At 62.9% G+C, this 19,668-nt stretch overlaps 5 protein-coding genes across 5 annotated transcripts; all 5 read right to left on the reverse strand.

The window, feature by feature from the left end:
* Positions 1 to 66: 66 nt before the first annotated feature.
* LINJ_31_3090 (conserved hypothetical protein) lies at positions 67 to 3,036 on the reverse strand (the record flags this gene model as incomplete). The annotated part of the gene is made up of 1 exon (XM_001467585.1): positions 67 to 3,036. The coding sequence occupies one exon, from the start codon at positions 3,034 to 3,036 to the stop codon at positions 67 to 69; it is 2,970 nt and encodes a 989-aa protein (XP_001467622.1).
* A 1,554-nt stretch (positions 3,037 to 4,590) lies between these two features.
* LINJ_31_3100 (conserved hypothetical protein) lies at positions 4,591 to 10,452 on the reverse strand (the record flags this gene model as incomplete). The annotated part of the gene is made up of 1 exon (XM_001467586.1): positions 4,591 to 10,452. The coding sequence occupies one exon, from the start codon at positions 10,450 to 10,452 to the stop codon at positions 4,591 to 4,593; it is 5,862 nt and encodes a 1,953-aa protein (XP_001467623.1).
* Positions 10,453 to 11,736: 1,284 nt separating this feature from the next.
* Positions 11,737 to 14,547, reverse strand: LINJ_31_3110 (hypothetical protein, unknown function; the record flags this gene model as incomplete). The annotated part of the gene is made up of 1 exon (XM_001467587.1): positions 11,737 to 14,547. The coding sequence occupies one exon, from the start codon at positions 14,545 to 14,547 to the stop codon at positions 11,737 to 11,739; it is 2,811 nt and encodes a 936-aa protein (XP_001467624.1).
* A 1,216-nt stretch (positions 14,548 to 15,763) lies between these two features.
* Positions 15,764 to 17,137, reverse strand: LINJ_31_3120 (hypothetical protein, unknown function; the record flags this gene model as incomplete). Its single annotated transcript, XM_001467588.1, has 1 exon — positions 15,764 to 17,137. One exon carries the CDS (start codon positions 17,135 to 17,137, stop codon positions 15,764 to 15,766), a length of 1,374 nt encoding a protein of 457 aa, XP_001467625.1.
* A 497-nt stretch (positions 17,138 to 17,634) lies between these two features.
* LINJ_31_3130 (hypothetical protein, unknown function) lies at positions 17,635 to 19,047 on the reverse strand (the record flags this gene model as incomplete). Its single annotated transcript, XM_001467589.1, has 1 exon — positions 17,635 to 19,047. One exon carries the CDS (start codon positions 19,045 to 19,047, stop codon positions 17,635 to 17,637), a length of 1,413 nt encoding a protein of 470 aa, XP_001467626.1.
* Between the last annotated feature and the right edge of the window lie 621 nt (positions 19,048 to 19,668).

The following is a 19,668-nucleotide window of genomic DNA, read 5'->3' on the forward strand; positions in this document are numbered from 1 at the left end:
CAGACAGGCCAATGCCGCGCGCTCGCTAAGAAACCCACACGCATGCCGACAGGTCCAGTGAGCATCTCAAGCTGCGGACTCCTCTGCACGCACTCGCTTCGCCTCCGCCTCCGCCTCCTCTTCATCGTCGTTCAGCTTGTCGGAGTCGGCGCGGGTGCGCTTGATGCTCACCCGCCTCGGCAGGCGGTTCTCCTCGTCCTCGAGCAGCGAGCCCCGGCCACTGGGCGGGTCAAGGCACTCCAAGGCGGCCACCGCCGACGATGCGAGAGAAGTTGAAGCAGCAAGGGATGAGATACCAGCGGTGCCGCCGCTGTGCTGGTCGGCCGCACTCGAAGTGGCAGCCGCCCCGGGCGGGGAGTCGGGTGCGCTCAGCGATGACTTGGACGGCTGCGCCGATGGTGGCACGGGTGTTCCCACCTCCTCGTTGTCTGAGTCGTCGTCGATGCTGCTGAGGGATGCGAGCGGGTCGCCTCCGTTTTCTCCGTCCTCGTCGCTGGTGGCCGCGGTGGAGTGGATCAGGCCGTGCAGACGTGCCTCAGAGCCGCCGTCCATAATCGGCGTGCCGAGCGGCGACTCCAGGCCAAAGTCGATCGCGGCGGCGTCGAAGTCGGCGAAGCCCGATATGGCGGAGCGTTCCACCGAGCTGGCGAGGCTGGAGGTCTCGGCTTCGGCCAGCTGGGCCTGCTCTGGGGTTTCCTCCAGTGCCCTCTGCAGGCGCTCGTACAGCACTGGCACCTTCTTGGATAGACGCTCGCCGAACTGCGAGAGTAGGACGGTGGCGACCGCCTCAAAAGGCCGCGCCGGCGGCGCTGCTGCCGTGGACGTCTTCTCCGCCTTGCTGATCGAGTCGTCGCCGTGGAGGATGGTGACAAACGGGCTTGGGCCCAACGAGCCGCCGCTGCTCATGGAGAAAGTGCCTTGAAGCTTCTCGCGGTGGACACCCTCGCAGACAGCGGCGACCAGGTGCGCCAGTGATGAGCTCAGCACATTGTCGCGGTGACTACACTGCAGGTACAGCAACAACGCTGTATGCAGCAGACTCGGCGCAGGGTCACCGGTGACGAGAGTCACGAGGCGTGCATCGCGACGGTCTAGCACGGTGGCCAGGAAAGACGTGACAGAAGACTGCAAGTTTGCCATCCGCCGCTGTGGTGAAACGAGCGTCGTGGCCAGCGCCGGCATCAGCTTCGACAACGTGAGCACCTCAAGCAAGCTATCGCACCGCGATGCATCCACCTTGGAGATGACGACCGCGACAATACGGAGGCCGTACACAATTTGCCGCTCTTGCACCAACGAAAGCTGAAGCGCACCGCCCGTGAACGGGAAGCAAGCACCGTTATCGCCGCCCCCGCTCGGGGGCGCCGGCGCCGTCACTCGCGCTGCCTGGTCCAGCATCTGTACGAGGTGCTCGGCGAGGTAAAAAAGCGGCGGGCGGTCCACATTGTTGCCCTCGATCCAGAAGCGCAGCACCTCGTGCCGGCGCGCCTCCAGCTGCGCGTTGTCGCCGAACATGGCGAGCGTCAGGGGGACCCCCACACCGCAGCACTGCACAGCATCAACGACGGACTGCGCCTCGGCACCCGAGCGGACTACCGTGATAGCGCGCAGCAGCAGCCGCAACAGGCACCGATCCGGGACCGCGTGCGCCTCGGCCACTAGATCCTCTACACACTCCGGAAAGTGCGAGGCGCAGCTGTAGAGGGTGTCGCACACGAGCTGCACCGCGCGCGGCGGCTCCACCGCCCACTGCTGCGCCGGAGGGTGCGCCAGCGTGCTGTCATAGTAACGCAGTGCGCACTCCAGCACCGCCGTCAGAAACGGCAGGGCCCCGACTCGCACAAGCGAGGAGAAGATCTCGGCGCGCATGTCAATGCCGATCATCGCGTTCTTCACCGTCTTGGCCACGTCGCCGACGAAGGCCGCCAACTCAAACAGGTGCGCCACCTTGCCGGGTTCAATAGAGGCGGGGTCCGCAGAAGGCGAGTCGAGCCGTACCGCCTCCACGGTTGTGCGGAAGGCGTTGGGCAGGATCGTGGGCGACGCGACGACATCGGTCAGCAAGTTCATGGTGAAGCGCAGCGTGAAGGTGCTGAGGAGTGAGTAGGAGGCCGCATCGGCCGGCTCGAGGTTCAGCGGTATCAAGTCTCTCAGGAACCCACACGAGTACAAGACGTGGATGCGCGGCAGCATCGACTCTGGCAGGTGGCACGGGTCGTGAAAGGTGGCCCGCCGCTCCTCGAAGCTCACAAAGCCGCTCTCCTTGTCACGCCGGCCAAGGCCGTACTGCACAATGTCGATGCAGTCATCGATGCGCTCATTCTCGACAAGCTGAGCGACGATCTTCCCCTCCGTGTTGTAGGGGGACTGAAAGAGCGTGAGGACGATGCGTGCGATGAGCTCCATCGATGCGGTGTCCTGCTTCTCCCTGCTGGCGTGAAAGAGCTGCGCCAACTTCGTGAAGTATTGCGGGTCCTCGCGGACGTAGAGGCCAAAGCGCTTGTTCTGTGCCTGCGCCGCGTCCAGGATGCCGGCGAGGTTGTGTGGGTGCACGAGGAACTTGTCCGCAAGCGCTGGCACCCGTTCATCCTGTACGCGGCGCAGCCGCTCCGACTGCTGATACGACTTGATCTGGCGGTAAATGAACTCACAGCCGTCCTTGTCATCGAAGCTGCACGCGATTTCGTTGCTGACCGCCTCGTCATACCACAGCAGAATGGTCTCGCCCTGAATCGTGTAGACGTCGTCCAGACTGACGTAGCTGGAGAGGAGGAGGTCGTTGGGGTTGTCAGTGGAAAAGATCTGCAGCCGCGCCGCGAGCCTCGTGCCCGTTTCCTCGTCTGTCGCCTTCCCTCGCTTGCCGCCTCCCCCAGCGGAAACCCCTGCTGCGCCGCCACCGCCGATGGAGCCATCCGCGGAGCTTATCGGCAGCTGCTCCTTCACGATGGAGACGACGCCAAACCCGATTTCTGTCCACTGGCCCGTCTCATGCGAGGCGAACAGCTTTGCCTTCGTGATCGGGTCTGCGCTTTCCATGGCTGGTGGCGCTCCCTCCGAGGCGGTGAGCGAGGGAGGCCGGATATGTGTGTGTGGCGGGGAAGCGCTTCGATGCCCGGGTAACCGTGTCGGTGCGACTGTACCTGCGGTGTCTTCTATGGGAAGGGAGGATAGCGGGTGAGTGTGCGAAGGAGGGAAGGTGCCACCTCGCCTCTCTCTCGCACGGCTGCTTTATATTGTATATGGCACTTCTATTTTCGGATGTGTGCGTCGGTTGTCCGCGCTGCAGGCGGCTGACTGCTCGCCTCTTGCAGTCGTGAGACCGAGGGAGGGAACGGATTGGTGATGCAGCCAGGGCGAGACAGAGCGTCCGACGCTGCGGCGGCGGCTGGTGCGCGTCACGGATGGAGGACAAGGGAAGAAGGGGCGGGCTCGCCAAATCAAAAGCGTCTAGACCGGCCCGCGAGATCGCACCAACGGCTCTCACACGAGGAGACCACTCACCGAGTGGCACCCGACAGGAGAGAAGGGGGGAAGGGGAAGGGCAGCAAGCAGAGAAGCCACGTTCACCGTATTGATTATGCACCGTTACATGCAAAGGCAAAACGAAAAGAAGAGGAAAGTAAAAGTTCTTCGCAGCAGCACCGTGTGCGCACCGAGAGAGGTCGGCGAGAGTGTGTTGCCCTCCTCGGCCTGCGCTGTTGTGCTCTCCACCGAGGGACGGCGAGAAGACAGTTCAAGAGGCCCCTCAAAGCGATGTCTCCTCTACTCAGTGGCACACACGCACGCGCACGCACCCGGCCTTCCTGCGGATATGGGGTGGGGTGCGGAAGTACGAGTTCGAGGAGTGGGGGGGGGAGGCCGAGCGGGGCAGCTGTTGGAGGCAGCGAAACAAAAGAGTGCAGAGGAAGGATGGCGCGATGGTGGGAGAGAGGCGAGGGCAGGGCAGCGATGGCACACGATGGGGGAAGGGAGGAGAAAGCGGTGGGCGACGAGTCGATCCACGAGCAAAGCAGAGGTGTCAGCGGGTGCTCGTAAAAGAGCCTGGCGTGCGTGCGTGCTGAGCCCTGCGAATGGGTCCCACCTCTACTGAAAAGCGCGCCGTGGCTCTGTCATGTTTGCAAGTCGAGTCCGTCAAGTCTAATCTTCAAGTCTCAGTTGTGCACATGTGCAGAGGGAGAAAGAAAATGTACTCTAGCGCGGTAGTGGAGCGCAGAGAGAAGAGATGCACGCACACGCACAAGCACGAGCACCAAAAGACAGAGAGGAGGATGCAGGCGGACGAGAGCGAGAAGGAGCGAACGGAAGAGCCGAAGCGCGTGCTGCAGCAAACAACATGAGGGTAGAGAAGGTGGCAGTAGTGGCGGTAGAAGAGGTGTCGGAACATATGGAGCAGGGGCACCGTCTGCAGGATTCGCATTGGAAGGAAACAAGTCGGCTGAGCAGCTGAGCTGACGAAGGCGAAAGAAAAACACCACCCCGAAACGCCTTCCTTGCGGCACACGAAACGACACCCCGTTATGATGGCATTTACACGCTGTGCATCACGCCGTCTTCCCTCGCTTACTGCACTCCCCTCACTTCTCTGCCGATCTAGCGAGCGCTCTGCGAGGCCGCTGAATGGCCGAGCTGGGCGCCGCGCAAGAGGAGATCGTCCACCTCGGCGGCCAGCGCGTTTGCCCGCTCCAGCCGCGTTGCGTTCCGTGACCGCTGGTCGCTCAGCATTTTTGAGTAGCGGAGGAAGGACTGTGACAGCTCCAGCGAGTCGACAGACAGACTTCGGCATCGTGTGGGGGTCGTGTCATGTGAAGCTAGCGACATGGTACCTTGGGTTCCGCGAGACGTCTTCGCTGCTGAGGGGCTGGAGACTGCGCGTCGAGGGCTGCTCTGTGCGGTGATGCCCCACGCAGCGATGCTTGCACCACCTTCTCCCGACGAGACACCTTGGTTGCTGCGGCGGGGAGATGGTGAGACCGTGAGGGCCTGCGACGAGTTCTCCGCCTTATCCTGGGGACTGGTGGTCCTGCCGCTTTCCTGCACGTTCCTCGACCCTTGATGAAAGGAGCCGTCACGCGCAGGCGCTGCGGGGTCAGCACCTGAGGCTTCTAGCAGAAACGCCACACGCTCGCGCAGCTGCATCACCTCCGTCTCCCACTGCTCCCGCTCCTGCTCCATCAGGCCAGCAACACACGCGGTTAGCCACGCCGCCTTCTCCGTCGCGCACCGCGCATACAGTTCTGTGGCGCCGAAGAGATGCATCTCGAAACTCGCCAACGTCGCCACACAGGCCATCTCTGCAGCAGCACCCGCATCGCCTGCCAGCCCATGTTGAAGGCGCGCCACCGCTGCCCGCTCCTGCTGCACTTGCCGCTCGCAGTCCTCCTCGACGGACCGCAGGCGGCCCTCCAGCAATGCCTTTTCAGTGGCCAGTCGTGCCACGTTCCTCTCGGAGCGGCGCAGCTTCTCCGTGTGCTCGAGCCTCAGCAGTTCCGTTTGGCGTTCCACAGCCCGCTGGATAGATGACTGGGTGGCGCGCCGGCATTGCTGGAGCTCGTCCTCCAGCAGCCGCTGGTGGCCCGCCAGCTCGTCGATTTCGGACAGGCAGCTCTGCCGTATGAGCTGTGTGTCACGCGAGTACTTTTCGGCCCAGCTCGCCGCCTCTGACTTCAGCTGCTGTTCCAGCTCTCCGTAGCGGGCCTCCGCTCTGGACTGCTCCCTCGCAGCCGCGGCGAGGGAGTCGGACAAGGCGCGCACCTTCGCCTCGTAGCGCTCCACATCGACGCGGTGGCGCGCCTGCAGCGCTTCCTCAACCGCGGCGCACGCTGTTCGCAGCTGCTGCGACATCTCCGCCTGCGTGCCGCGCAGCTGCGTGTCGTACTCGCGCATCGCCGTCATGAGCGTGCGCGTGGTCGACTCCGAGGCGGCGTAGAGAACGAGGAGATGCTCCTTAGACAGCGCCAGCTGGCTAAAGTCCTCGGCATCCTGAGCGGCCCACACCTGCGCCTCAGCGGACGCCTTGGAGAGGGAGGCGGCGCGATGGGCCACTCCAACCAGCGACTTTGCCTCCGCCAGCTGCACTTTCGTTTCGACAAGAAGCCTCTCGAGGAATCGCACGCGATCGCGCAGCCCGTGCCTCTCTGGTGTAGAGCCGGCGGGCGAGGTGGTGGAGCCCACAGCGCTGGTGGTGGCGCCGAGGGAGCTGCGCTGCGAACAAGCAGCCTGAATGGGGTTGTCGGGAAGCCCAGGTGACGAGGGCGGGGTCACGGGTAGCGACGGCGCTTTCGGCTCCGGCGATGAGGGTGGCACCGTCCTCACCGCAGCCGCCACGTCTGCAGGTAAGGTGGCATCGGGGCCGGCACCCCTCTGATGAGCGGATGCGATTCCTGGTACGTGAGCGAGAACTTGCGCCCGCAGCTGCGCCATCGCACTCGCATTCTCCGAGAAGCGCTGCAGCAATCTCTCCGAGAACTCATCGGCCTCCACCAGCACGCCGCTCACGCTATAAAATGTCTCCTCGCGGCCCGTGGTGTCGACGTAGAAGGCGTCTAGCGCTCGGGTATACCGGTCCGCAAGCGCGCTCAGCCGCTCCTGCCACGACTCCGTCGACGCTAGGGACGCCTGCGCCGAGCCGGCCTCTCGGGAAGTGGGATACTGTTGTCGTTGTTGCTGAGCGTCCGCGTGCATCTCCCCTGCAAGAGAACGCTGCTCCGCCAGTAGGCCCCTCATGCTCTCTCGCAGGCTCGCCAGCGCCTCCTCAGAGTGAGCCCGCTTCTCCTGGATGACAGCGAGTTCGGCCGCGTGATCGCGTCTGTGCGCAGCAGCCCCACGCAGCGCTGCCAGGCGCACAAGTTCAAGGAGGTGGCGCACCGTCGAGGGCACATCGGCCTGTCCCACCTGGTGGCTGAACGCAGCGGTCAGATGAGGAGACGACAGCGCCAGCGCTTCAAGGAAAGGCTCAGCAAGGAGGGGACCGCACTGCGCTGAAGGGGTGGTGTCGGCTTCGCACTCCGCTTCACATGAGTCACCTGTGGCCGTCACGTAACTCTCGATCGACCGAAGGCGCGGCACCAGGTCTTCAGGGACGAGCTGCACAAGTGGCGGCGTCATGGCCATTGCGCCGGTGGAGCGGCGCTGACCACCACCATCGCCAGTAGTCACTTCCGCGTTGTTTGCGTCCACCTCACGCTCACCAGGTGCCCGCCCGCTCACGTCAAGTGCGCTGTCGCCATCGGAGGTGCGCGTCTTTTCCGCGCCGGTTTCTTCTGGCGGCGGCGCGATTGCACCGCTGACGCGTGCGTTGCGCACCAACTCCTCCTCCTCCGCCTGTGCCGCGTAGGCAGCAAGCTCATCTCTGCGCGCTACCGAAACCTCTGTCACAGCCTTCCCAGCCGCATCCGCGAAAGCCTCCATCGCAGCTGCCTGATGCTCCGCAAGGCTGCCGTGCGCCAACTCTCGCCACTCGGCCATTCGAGCAGTAAAGACGAGAGTGCTGCGGCGGGCACGCCGCTCCTCGGTGGCGGTACGCAGCAGCAGCTCCGTGTAGTGTACCTCCGCGTCATACAGCGTGCGCACGTGTTGCAGCTCTCCTCGCAAGTAGGCCGCCTCCTCCTCCGCCACCTCCTTCGCTGCCTGCAGCTTGTGCTGCTGGGAGTGGCACAGCTCCTTCTCCTGAGCCGCATGCCGCACCTGCCGCCGCACTTCCACCGCACGCTCCTGCGCAATCTCGATAGTGAAGGATGCCCATAGAGAAGCCTTGGCAGCTGCGCAGGCGTCGATCAGCGTTGTCCTGACAGTTTGCCATTCCCATATTCGCATGATCATTCCTCGGCGCTGCCGGGCCGTGCGCTGCGCCTGCCGCTCTGCGGCCCATGCACGCCATCGGCTGTAGGTTGCCTGAGCGCAGTACTCTACCACAAGGCAGCCCACGTGGTCCAGCTGCGCTTGCATCGTACCTGCCTGTTCGTCCCGCTGTGCGACATCCGCGGCGTAGGCTGTCTGCGCGATCTTGAGCTGCTGTGCATGTCGCTCGGCGAGTTGTTCCACCTCCTTCGCCTGCGCACGCCGCAGGGCTGCACATCGTTCCTGGTGGATGGACTGCAGCTGTGTCTTCTCCAGCATGTGCTCGCGCTGTAGGCGCTGCAACGCCGTGTCGTGGCTGGTGTGCGCGCGTGCCAACTCCTTGCCGTGCCGCTCCATCATCTCCCTTCTGGACGCCGACAATCGCGCCTCTAACGCGGCCACGCCGCGCCTCTGCCGTGCCCAATCCCGCCACGTGGTCCACACAGCCAGTGTCTGCGCGTACAATACCCCTCGCTCCAGGGCACACGCCGTCCGCGCAGTCGCGGTTTTTCGCACCGCAGCATGTGCTGCTTCGATCTGGTGGCAATGCTGCTGCCAGCCCTCGCACACGGCTGTGAGCTGTGCCGCGTCGCCGTGCAGAGAAGCCGTCCACACCTTCAGTACTTTGCTCTCACGCGTGAGCAGCGTTGTCCACCACTGCCCCTCGTGCGCCTCAATATACAGCCGCTGCTGCGCTTCCTGCAACAGCAGGCCAGAGGCACGACTGCTCCACCATTTGTCCTCCACGCCGCGCCGCTCCATCTTCTCCCGCAGCATAGCCGCTGACAGCTCGCCGTTCCGCACCTCACTGTCGTAGTAGGCGCCATCTCGCTCGCGTTGCGTGCGTGCGGCGGCCTCCAGCTGCGACTGCAGTCGCACGTTTGCGCGACGCAGCTGCTCCAGCTCGTCGCGAAGCTGCGCCACCTCTGCGTGGTGACGCGAGGACTGCTCTTGCTGCTGGACGAGCAGTTGACGACGTTGGGTCTCCATTTTGTCCGAGAGGCTGCAGATGCTACGCTGCGACTTCTCGCTAGAAGTGGTGTGGCTATGACCCAGCCACCGGATGAAGGACCGGGCCCGCAGCGCCGCACTCTCCGCGGAGGCGACGCGATCCGTTAGGAGTGCCTCCACCACATGTGCAGCTTTACAGCGTCGTTCCCATGACTGGCTGGATGCCTTGCTTCGCTTGAGCAGTTGCTCGGACTCGGCGAGTGCATTCTCCAACCGCACGCAGCGCTCACTCAGCGGGGCAAGTGTATCGACGTCGCGTGCCAGCTTAGCCGCCTCCTGCCGTAGGCTGCCATGGCGGTGCTGCAGACGGCCGATGAGTCCTAGGATGGTGTGGTGTGCGTACTCCTCCTTGCGCCGCACCGCCTCGGCCACCTCCTGCAGCTGCGCCTTCCAGCAAGCGTTCACGTGGTCGAGAAAGTGCTCAGATGACTCCGCGAGCGCAGCATGCGCCTGCTGCTCGGTGGTCAGCGCTGCCTGCAGGCTGCACACGGTGTCGCGAAGCGTCGCCTCCTTGCGTGCGAAGAGCTGCTCAGCGGCCTCCTGCTGACGGACGTACGTACGTGTGCGCTCGCTAAACTCCACGGTCATGTCCCGCAGAGCTGTGCGAAGGCGAAGCACTTCGTCCTCGTACTGGGCGCATTCCTTCTCTTGAGTTGCTACCGCGGTGGCGATGCGGTCGCGCTCGCCGACGTCCCTGTTGAGACGCGCATGCAGATTCTGCTGGGTGGCGGCGAGCTCGCCACGGAAAAACTGCGCTCGCTGCTCCGCCTCTGCCGCTGCGGTCTTGAGACGCTGGCAGCGGCGCTGCTGCACTCGAGACCGCCACGTGAAAAGCGCCCGTCGCGCTGCCGTCACTCGCTGCCGCTGGACGAGTGCGTCGCAGGTGGCGGATTGGTACGTCTCTCGAGCAGCTTCCCGCCGCCGCGTGTACTCGCGAGCGAGGTTGCGCACCATTGCTTTCTTCATCCACATGAGCAACACGCTGTGCGCGAGGCGCTGCTGGCGCCGTTCTAGCTTGAGACGCAGAATGCCGTCTTCGAGGTGATGCCGGCGCTCCCACTCGAGTCGGAGCGCTCCATCGTGGCGGTCGCGTTCCTCTGCCAGCTCCTTCGAGTGCGCATCGAAGTACCGCTGCATGCTCTTCTTGGCCGACTGTAGCTCCTTCTCTTTTACCCGGACATTCTCCAGGCGCGCCGCCTTCTCCTCAAGAGCGCCGAACTGTTCGTAAAAGATGTGTGCGCAGCGCTGGAGCAGCAGCGAGGCCGCCTCCTGCCTCCGATGCACGGAGGTATGCAGATCCACGTAGTACGGGTTATCCAGGGCGACGCCTGTCTCGAGGCCAACCGCCGCAGCCTTGGCAACGTTGTCGGCACCCCGCCCTTCTGCTTCCTCCTCCACATATGCACGGAGAAGCGCGAGCTCATCCTGCGCACCCAGAACCGCGGCCTGCGCCTGCTGCAGTGACTTGGCCAGCTCCTCCATGTGGTGCTTAGTGGCGTGTGTGGAGAGTCCGTGCCTGCCCTTTATTGGACCGCCCCACCCGAGGCTGATGGGGTACCCTGAGTGCCGCTGAGAAGGTCTGTGTCGAGTGCGGGCTGCGCGCATCAGCGTGTGTTGGGACGGGACACGGACGGAAAGGCACGATGGAAATAGGCAAAAGGCGGGTCTTACAGAGATAAGGGCGAAAGGGAGACGATGCGCCACGGCAGTCGCCCCACCATAAAGTCGTGGTGTGAAACCAACTGACGGGGACGCCGCGGAGCGAGAAGGCTGTCGCTGCTGCTCGAAGCGGCAGCACACGCAATCTGCGCGCCTGAAGTGTGGGGGCTACGCTTGCAGCATGACGCAAGCCGCCACCCCAGCGGAGAAAACGGAGAAGGCGCGAGGCACCCAGAAAAAACACCGCACAACGCACTGCCGTGTGTGTCCCTTTCCTCGTGCCACTACGTCATCCCTTTTCTTAGCCTTTGCTCTCTTTAGCGCCGGACCGCGCATTCGACTGCGGATGCACCCGTGTGTAACACCGGCACACCGTTAGGAAGCGCGCAGTAGAGCTCCAAGATGCAAGTGTCCGAACCCACAGGTGCCGGTGGTATCAAGAGAAAAGGGATACCTAGGAGCCTGGGTGGGTGGGGGTGGGGCGACGCACCCAACGGCGTCACACGGCCAAGGCACGCATGCACACGAGCTAAAAAAAAGTGCATGCAAATCGCCCCCCGCAAACGAGCACGCGCCTTCCGGGGCAGCAAAAGCGCTTGCGTGACGGTGTAAGAGCGCGTGTAAGCACCAGCGGAGGGACGAGGCACCAAACCGCCCGAAGCGACAACACACGCGGGCGAATGCCGTGGCGAATACGAGGAGAGAGAGAGAGGCCACGCATACATACGCATATGCATTTATATAGATCTTGTTGAGGGAACGCCTTCCTGCGGGTAGACGTGTGCGCCGCAGCTGTGCAAAGGGCTGTGCGTGTATGTCATCGTCTGCTGCCCGTCGCTGCCGCCGATGGCCCTCGGAGAAGAGACGCGGCCAGACGAAGCCCCCCAACCCCGCAGATGACCATTGTATACTCTCAAATACTATAAAGAGGCGCGCCTCTCACCATCGGCAGCAGCGGCGGGCAGCATCACTCTCTCGGGGGAGCGGCCAAGACAGAAAAATGGAAAAGGCGTTTGACAGAGACACCAGCCAGGAAGCGATCCACGCCGAGGGCCACGCACGAGAGGGTCGACGGCGAACGGGGCATGGCACGCGCGGCACGAGCACTTACAGGCAGCTGAGGAGACGCACAGCTGATCTGGGGTTCGACGACGCTGCACGGCGACTGGCTCACAGGCGCAGGAGAAGGCAGAAGAAGAAATTGAGTCGTCGTCACTTCCTCTCACTGTGTCACATTCTGGTGTGGCGCTGCGACGAGCTTTCTGAGAACATGGAGGCCGAGCGCCTAGCCAGTCGGCTCTCCACGTCAATGAAACTGGCACACCGATCCATGAGACGATCAAACCGCAGCGTCATCTCACCATCGCAGCGGCGCAGCACCATCACAGCTCTGTCTACCTCCTCAATTATGACATCCTCTACCTCCACCAGCTCTTCCGTTGCCACGGCAAGTTCTTCAATAACCTTGTGCAGCTCGTCCTCAATAACCCCTTTCGCGGCGGCCAGGCTGCTGTCACTCAGTGCACCTTCGTCACCAGAGAGCTGCTTACTGGCAGCATTCTCAGCACCATGCGCGCCGGAAGACGCAGTAGCCTCCGCAGCACCAGCCTCACGGGCTGCGTCTAGCGTAGCTTGAAGCCCTGCAAGCTCCGCCTCCAGCGCATGCACCTCCGCGCGCACCGCGTCGCGCTCCGTCTCCCTGCAGGCAACGTCTTCGGCAGCCTCCGCGCGCCGCGCCGCTAGATCTGCCACCTCGCGCGCGACAGCATCGCGTTCACCTTGCACTCGCCGCACACTCACAAGGCTCTCCTCGTACTCCTCGAGGGCTTTCACTTGGCGCGCAGCTGCAGCTCGCTTGTCCTCGGCTATATCGCGCTCTGTCGTGTCGCGCAGTTCCTCCAACCGCTGCACCTCTGTTCGCAGAGCAGTAGCTTCCAGCTCCATCGAGTGCATCTGATGACTGAGAGCGGCCTCCTGACGCTGTAGTGCATCGACTCGGCGGTCGTAGTGCTCACACCGCTGGCGCAAGATGCCCGCCCGCTCCACCCACGCAGCGATGCTGATACGCCGCGTTAAGTAGCGCTTCACGCCGTCCATCAGCAGCATCTTCGCATCCACCTGGTCCGTGTACAGCCGGCACGTCGCATTCACATAGGCGACGTACGAGTCGAGCATTTTGAGATACGCTGATAGTTCCTGCTCCCGCTGGCGCAAGCTTTCCACAGAAGGTTCCAGGCTCTGGAAGACCCGCGCCGTGCGCCACAGCTCAGCGGTGTGATACTGTCCTTCGTCCAACAGTACGTGCCGTTTCCGCTCCCTCTGCACCAGCTCCGCGCATGGCGTCTGCAGCTCCTCGTGGTGCAGAGAGAGTGTAGCCTCTTTGGCGTAGTAGTCCGGGCACCGTTTTCGCACCTTCGCCTCTATCTCAAGGGCCCTGGCAGACGCCGACTCATCTAGTCGACACGCACTAGCAGCCCGTCCATTCGCGACCATGTTGGCGCCATCGATAAGGGCGCTTGCTTCCTGGAGAGAGTCGAGCTTGCGGATCTCTGCGCCCCGACTACTTTCACAGCTCTCGTTTTGTGCTCTCCCTGGTGGTGTAGCGACTAGCGGCTCTACTGCCATGCTGAGTGCTGATGCTCCCGATGTCGCGGGCAGCGCTGACGCAGTACGCCTCGTCTCCGATGGCGGCGACGTGGAAGTTGTACCGTCTCCCAGGAGGCTTGGCTTACCCGCGGGGGACTCCTTCAGACGCCGCAGCATAAGGAGGCGATCGACAGACTCGTCCAACTGTGCGAAAGGGTCACTGTTCGACGCGCGTGAGGGGCCGGAGGGCGGTGTGCGCGGCGTAGTCGCGCTCGGCTTCTGCGGTTGTGATGTCTGCCACGATGCGTTTCTAATGCTAGGCGCCACGGACATCAGCAGGTCACCCGTCATGCGCTGGAAGAAGGCGGAGCGGGAGACTGGCTGACGCAGCAGTGGCGCCAAGCCCCGAGCGGGCGTACCCTTGGCAGTCCCGTTCCCCGAGGCACCAGCAGGAGGCACGGCCAACGACGAAGCCGCGGTGGGGTGCCGCCGTCGCTCGCTGCTGCACCCGAAGCAGCACGCGTCGATGCACGGGCGGCTCGCGTGCTCGCCCCGTGCGGAGATGCACGTGAGGATCGTCAGGCAGTCGACAGACACACCAGGCAGCAGTACAGGCAGCAGTGGGTTGTCTAGCACGTTGCCCTGGCGCCGGCACACCAGCATCTCGCAGAGTGCCTCCATTGTCGTACCAAAGCTGGCGCCAACGTCGCAAACGGACGGCACCAGCGAAAAGAGGTGCTCAGCGCACAAAACACGATCGCCCGCCGTCGAATCCCTCGCCGGCGCGTACACAGCCAGCCGTACCTGCTGCACACACGCAGCCGTGTCGTCTCGCCCCTCGCTGCGGGGGCCGCAGCAGAGCTTCTTCAGCGTGCTCTTGAAGAGCTGGCGCTGCGCCGATGTGCGAAGCGGCACAGATGTGCGCTTGTTCCACAGCGATATCCCCTGCTCGGCAGCCGTCCCCGAGGACGACGCTGAGCCGCGACAATGTGCCCGCCCCGCCGCCTCCAGCAGGTCCTCCTCTCCCCACGGGTACACGCGAACCACGTTGAAGACGCACTCATACGCGCTCTGAGAGTGACGGGCGCCAGCGATGCGCTCCACCTCCTCGGCAGCGAGGAGCAGCACGTTATAAAACGTCTCGCCCACGTGCGACACAGGATCTCCATGGACTATGGTGGTGCGGCGCGGCACATCGCGGAAGCTCGGTGCACGCCGCTGCACCGCAGAGCCGAACTGCAGTCTCACGCCATCGGCAACGCAGCAGGAGTACAGTGTATTGTGAAAGGGTGCAAAGACGACTTCATCAAACGGGAAGGGGTCAGAGATCAAGTCTCCGGCGCAGTGCAGGGTCACCTGATGATCCCCTGAAACGGACAGCGTCGCCTCCTCGCCGTTGGCCCAGGGGTAGATGTACACCCCTGTCTGGATCCTGTGCACTCGATAGGCGAGCATTCCTTTGCCAGCGAAGGAGAAGAGACCAGAGGCTGCCGAGTCCACGCGGCTCCTCAGTTGCCAAGCGAAGCGTAAGTGCCCGCACACGCCGCCGGTGCGAGTAGTTCGGCAGAGAGATAGAAGATGCGGAGAAACTCAGCGCGCGTGAGACGGAGCCGGTGGCAGTGGAACGTCGGTGTCTGCTTTAGTGTGTGCGCGTGTCTGCCTGTGGAGCTCCGCCAGTGACAGCGGCGATGTATGGCAACCGCGAGGTATACGAAGACAACGAAGGGAGGCCCACCGAAGAAGGTGGTGAGCGGGGACGCGTATGGCAATGATACCGTGGATAGCAGCGATGGTGGGGCGGTGGATGGAGGGGTGCGTGACGGGTCCTTTGGACGCAAAAGATGAGCGACGCGCATACATTGAGGGTCACAGAGCAGAACTAAAAGAAGAGAATGAGAGAAGGAACGCACACCGCGGGTCTGCGATCGATGCACGGGCACGATTATGACGAAAGGGGAAATCAAAAGACCAGATGCTCGAATGAACGCCGAGGCCGCAGCCACATTCATGGCCGTGGTACTGCGCTCGCTGCACCTCGATGTGTCCCCCTATGCCTCCCCACCTCTCGCACACACCGAGTTCAACCTCGCAAGAGAGTCTCCTATGCTTCGGCCGTGAAAGGGAAGGGGGGCAGCAGTCGGCACAGCAGTGGGCAGCGTGCACGTGCGGCTAATGCGTATGGGTCTTGTCGCGCGCGCACGAGGAGGATAACTTCCCTGGCCAAAATAGAGATACCGCGGCGTGCCAAGATGCCGGTGTGAGCAAGCCAGTGACTGACTTTGTGGTGGCGCAAGAGCGAGGGTTAAGAGGCAGGGGAGGGCGGAAAGAAACTGGAAGACGTGCGCCCTGCCGGCGAAGGAGGACAGATGTGGTATGAGCAGCGCAGGAAAGCAACGCAGCCTTTTGATACGCCGCTGTATAGAGGCGGGAACGCAAGTAGCGCGCATCGGCCGTAGCGAGCCGCATACCGCTGTTCCCCTTGAATAGAATGCCGTTCGTCAAGCTTCCGCGGCATCACCTGTGTTGCCCAGTGGTGGGCAGGGACACATCGCACCCGAGTGCGCAACGGCACACGACACCGGCTTTGTGACGCACGTGAGAGGTAGAGAGGAGGAGACAAACGTGCGAAAGCCCACCCAGCAAGTGTCTCGTGAGCTTGGTGCCGCCGCCATCACTTGCGAGGAGTAAAGATGGTCGCGAACGCGTCTGTGGTGCACGAGAAATCGTCGATGAGCCGGCGTTCTGGGAATGTCACGCTTTCGCTCTGCCGACGAGACGACCCCGGCAACGATGGCGCCTGCACTGGAGTGGGGGGCAGTGCCTTTCCGGCGCTTGACGGTGGTGCACTCGAGCTGGCAGATGCATTGGCGGCACGGATGTGGAGAGGCGCCGCTGCTCCTGTCGGGGATTCGTGAGGGCACGCACGACATTTCGCGCTTGGTGTTGACGAGGCCGAAGCGGCCGCTGCACACAGGTCGAGCAGCGCATGCGTCACCGTTACCTCCAAAGTGCCGAGCGCCCGTGTTGCATGGGAGACAGATGCAGCTTCGCAGCTGTCCCATTGATCTCTCTTCCAGCTCTCCTGGTCTCCATCCAGCGTCGACTGAGCAGCAGTTCGACACAACGAGTAAATCAAGTCGCAGCTTTCATCAGTGATGCGCAGTGGCAGTCTTTCAAGTCCGGCTTCGGCTGCGCTCTCCTGTTCCACGATGAGTTGTAATCGAGCTGCCACAGACGCCGCAAGTGCCGCGACATCACGCTCCAAGTCGCGCATGAGTTGCGGCTCCACAGCCGCTGCGCGTTGTTCTGCAGGCTTCGCGGCGCCCGTCCTCTCGGCATCCTCGGTGGCACGGCAAAGAAAGGCGCTGAAGTCGCTCTTCTCTGCTCCCAGAGCGGCCTCGCGAACGCGCTTCTCATTGAGTGCGCGCTGCTCGTCTGCCCACCGCTTCCGCTCTTGCGCCGTTGCCTGGAGAGATGCGACAGCCTCATGGAAGTGAAACTCGACCTTCGCTGTGAATTCCTTCAGGTACGCCTCGATCAGCTCGTAGTGGCGTTTTGCGGCGTCGCGGAGCATTTCGTAGTGCTGCTGCTCTTCTTGGGCGAGCAGCTTCTGCCGCCGCGTCTCCTCGACGGCCTGGCGCAGATCGTGAAGCTCCTTCTCTAGGTCCTGGCGGCTCCTTTCCGTCGACGTCTGAAGGCCTTTCAGCTCTGCCGCACACTCCTGCTTGGCCCGATGCAAGTCCCTGATATTGTCCTCCAGTCTTTCAATGTACTCTAGGCACTCTGCCTCCTGAGCCCTGCAGGCTTCAGTCACTGCCGATGCGTGGGCGACAGCCTGTCTAGCCCGCTCCTCCATTTTACGCACATCATCCTCGAGTCCGTCGTGAATGTCTACCAAGAGTTCATGGCGCCGATCAGCATACTCAGCAAAGGTGCTGAGACTCGCCAGCACCGGCGAGGTCACGTTAAACGCCGGCTTCTTGGCAAACTGTCGCCTGAGTGGCGCAGGAGACGGCGAGCCTCTCCCGCTTAACGTCATTGGCATCTCCCTGTTAGCCTGTGGAGTGCACGCGAGGTGGGGGGGCGAAGTATGTCAGCGAGCAGCACGGGAAAGGGCGGAGAGAACGCGAGAGAGCGGTAGTTGAAGACGTCCGACAGACAGAGACAGGCAGAGCCGGAGAGCGATGAGCAGTGCGAAGGTGCAGCCAGCGTCCACACGCCACTCAACATCACCTGTGCGATGTGCACAGGCGTCGCGGTGACCTCGAGGAGAGCGGCCGGCGAGCACCGTTCCCACCCACCGCATCGCTAGTGTGCGCGCGGAGCCCATGTGCGTTGATGTGCATCTGTCAGGATGCAACGAGCAACACGAAGAGAAAAGGGAAGAGGAGCACGGCAACGCACTCCTGAAGAAGAGGTTGAATAACTTGCTCTATATTCGCAGCGGAGATCTAGGTGTCACATACCGTCCATGAAGCTGCCGTGCCAGCCAAATAGACACACGCAGCCAGAGAAAGAAACAAAAGGTTGATGGCCGTACGCTCAGCATCGGAAGATGCGCTCCGGCGAAGGAACCACCACTGGAAGATTCACCGCCGGCGTTGAGGCGATATGTAGCGTCTTGCGCTGCGGCCCCTCGGAGGGGTGCCCAAAGTCCACGAGCTTCGCGGGCTTCGTGCGCACGCCAATGCCGTCCGTCGGCGGAGCAGCCGGAGGGATAGAAAAGGTGGGCGTGCGATACTTGGAGGGTTGCGGTGGTGATGGCGGCGATGCAGATGCAAAGGTCTCCAGTCGAAACGCCGGCGCCGGTGACCATGTGACAGAAATCCCTCTCTCGCTCTCCCCCTCCCCGAGCCGCGGAGAGGGAGTAGGGGTCGCTGGGGATGAACGAAGAGGCTGCGCGTCCCGCGGCGGGGCGGTCACCGCTACGTGCACGCCAGGGCTGTCCCCGGAAAGGCTCATGGAGCGGCTGCCGTGAAAGGATTCGATGTCGGCAAAGTCTGTCTCCACCGAGGCGGAGCGCTGATACGGCGCGGATGTTTGTATGCCCATGGTGACATGCAGCGGCGGCACCGCGGACGCGCTCTGAAAGATTCTCCACCGCCACTTGTCGTAGTAGATGCGGTAGATGCGCTGCACCACCTTCAGCTTCACAAGGCGGTACCGCGCAATTATGGCGGCAGAGGAGGAGGTGAGCAGCGCGTGAGCAGCTCGCGCCTCCTCGGCGTTCACAACAGCAACCTCAGCATAGAGCAAGTCTCCACGAGCCCCCGTCTTGCGCGAGTGCAACGACGGTGTCGGCGGCGATGGTGAGATGGTGCGCGATACCTGTTCGGCTGCGACCGCACTGACCACACTGCTGCGAGGGGTCTCAATGTCCTCGAAGGACTCGATATCCGACATGAGGGACATCGCTGTTTCTGTCACCCGCGCTACCGGCGCTGTAGGAGCTACTGCACCGCCAAAGTAGGTGCTCATGCCAGGCGGGGATGTGCTACCGCGTATGGTGGAGAGGAAGTAGTACTCCGAGTCTGCCGTGGCCGTCGCGGAGTCGTGCACGCGATTGCCGCTTTCTCGCCCCGAAGACGACGCGGACAGCGCACGATGAGCGAGAGGCTGGCTCTCGACGGACGCCGCCGCCCCCTCGTTGTGCAGGAAAGAGGGCGGCACGACGCGCTGCAGGCTGCGCGCATGTGTGTCGTTGCCCTTCTCATTTTGCCTCTTGCCAGAGGAGGCCCCCGCTACTACTAAGACCCGCACATCAGTGCATCCTTCCTCGCCTATGGGAGGCAACACGGTACTGAAGCTACTGGAGCTTGAAAACTGTAAGCTCGTCTCTATGGACTCGTAGCGATCCGACATGGCGGTGGTGATGTCGGCGGGCACGGCGCGCACGCGGCACAGCGCACCGCGGGATCCACACGAGTACGCGCCCAACGCCGCGGCGGCAGACATCCACGCCCTACGGCGGAAGAGGTGTGCGGACACAGCGCACACAAGCGCTGACGTTGACGGGAAAGGGGAAAAGCGCGGCGTGCACGAGCGTGTGGGTATGCTCAAAACGTAAACATGTGCGGTGGAGAGCGTAGCAGATGAGACTAGCAGGTTCAACACCGTCTGCTAAAGCCTCTTCACCGGATTATATCGACGTTCGACAGGGCAGCCGAACCTTTCGGAGGTTGGGGGCGGACAAGGCAAGGGATGCAGAGAAAGCAAATAGGCGTTGCAGCAGTGGCGGCATCGATCGAATGAGGAACCCTTGGAGGGCAGCGGGAAAGGTCGAGCAGCTCAACGAGGAGGAAGGGACATGTCAGCAAAGACAGAACACACCGTTGATTCACCTGCGGAGAGAGGAGACGCAGGATTCGCATCTCTCGACACAGTTGCATAAACGACGACGTAGGCGAGGGCTGCAGTGAGCCACAGGTATTGGTCACCGTCCCCGGCAAAGGTGCTCAAGACATATTCACAATATTCGAGGGCAGTGAGCCGCAGCGAGAGAGAACAACAAGGGAGTGTACGCCGTCATCTTGATACTCACACGCACACCGATGCAGAGGTTAGCGCGCCGCTGCC

The sequence above is a fragment of the Leishmania infantum genome, chromosome 31 (assembly GCF_000002875.2).
Source record: "Leishmania infantum JPCM5 genome chromosome 31".
Classification (NCBI taxonomy): domain Eukaryota; phylum Euglenozoa; class Kinetoplastea; order Trypanosomatida; family Trypanosomatidae; genus Leishmania; species Leishmania infantum.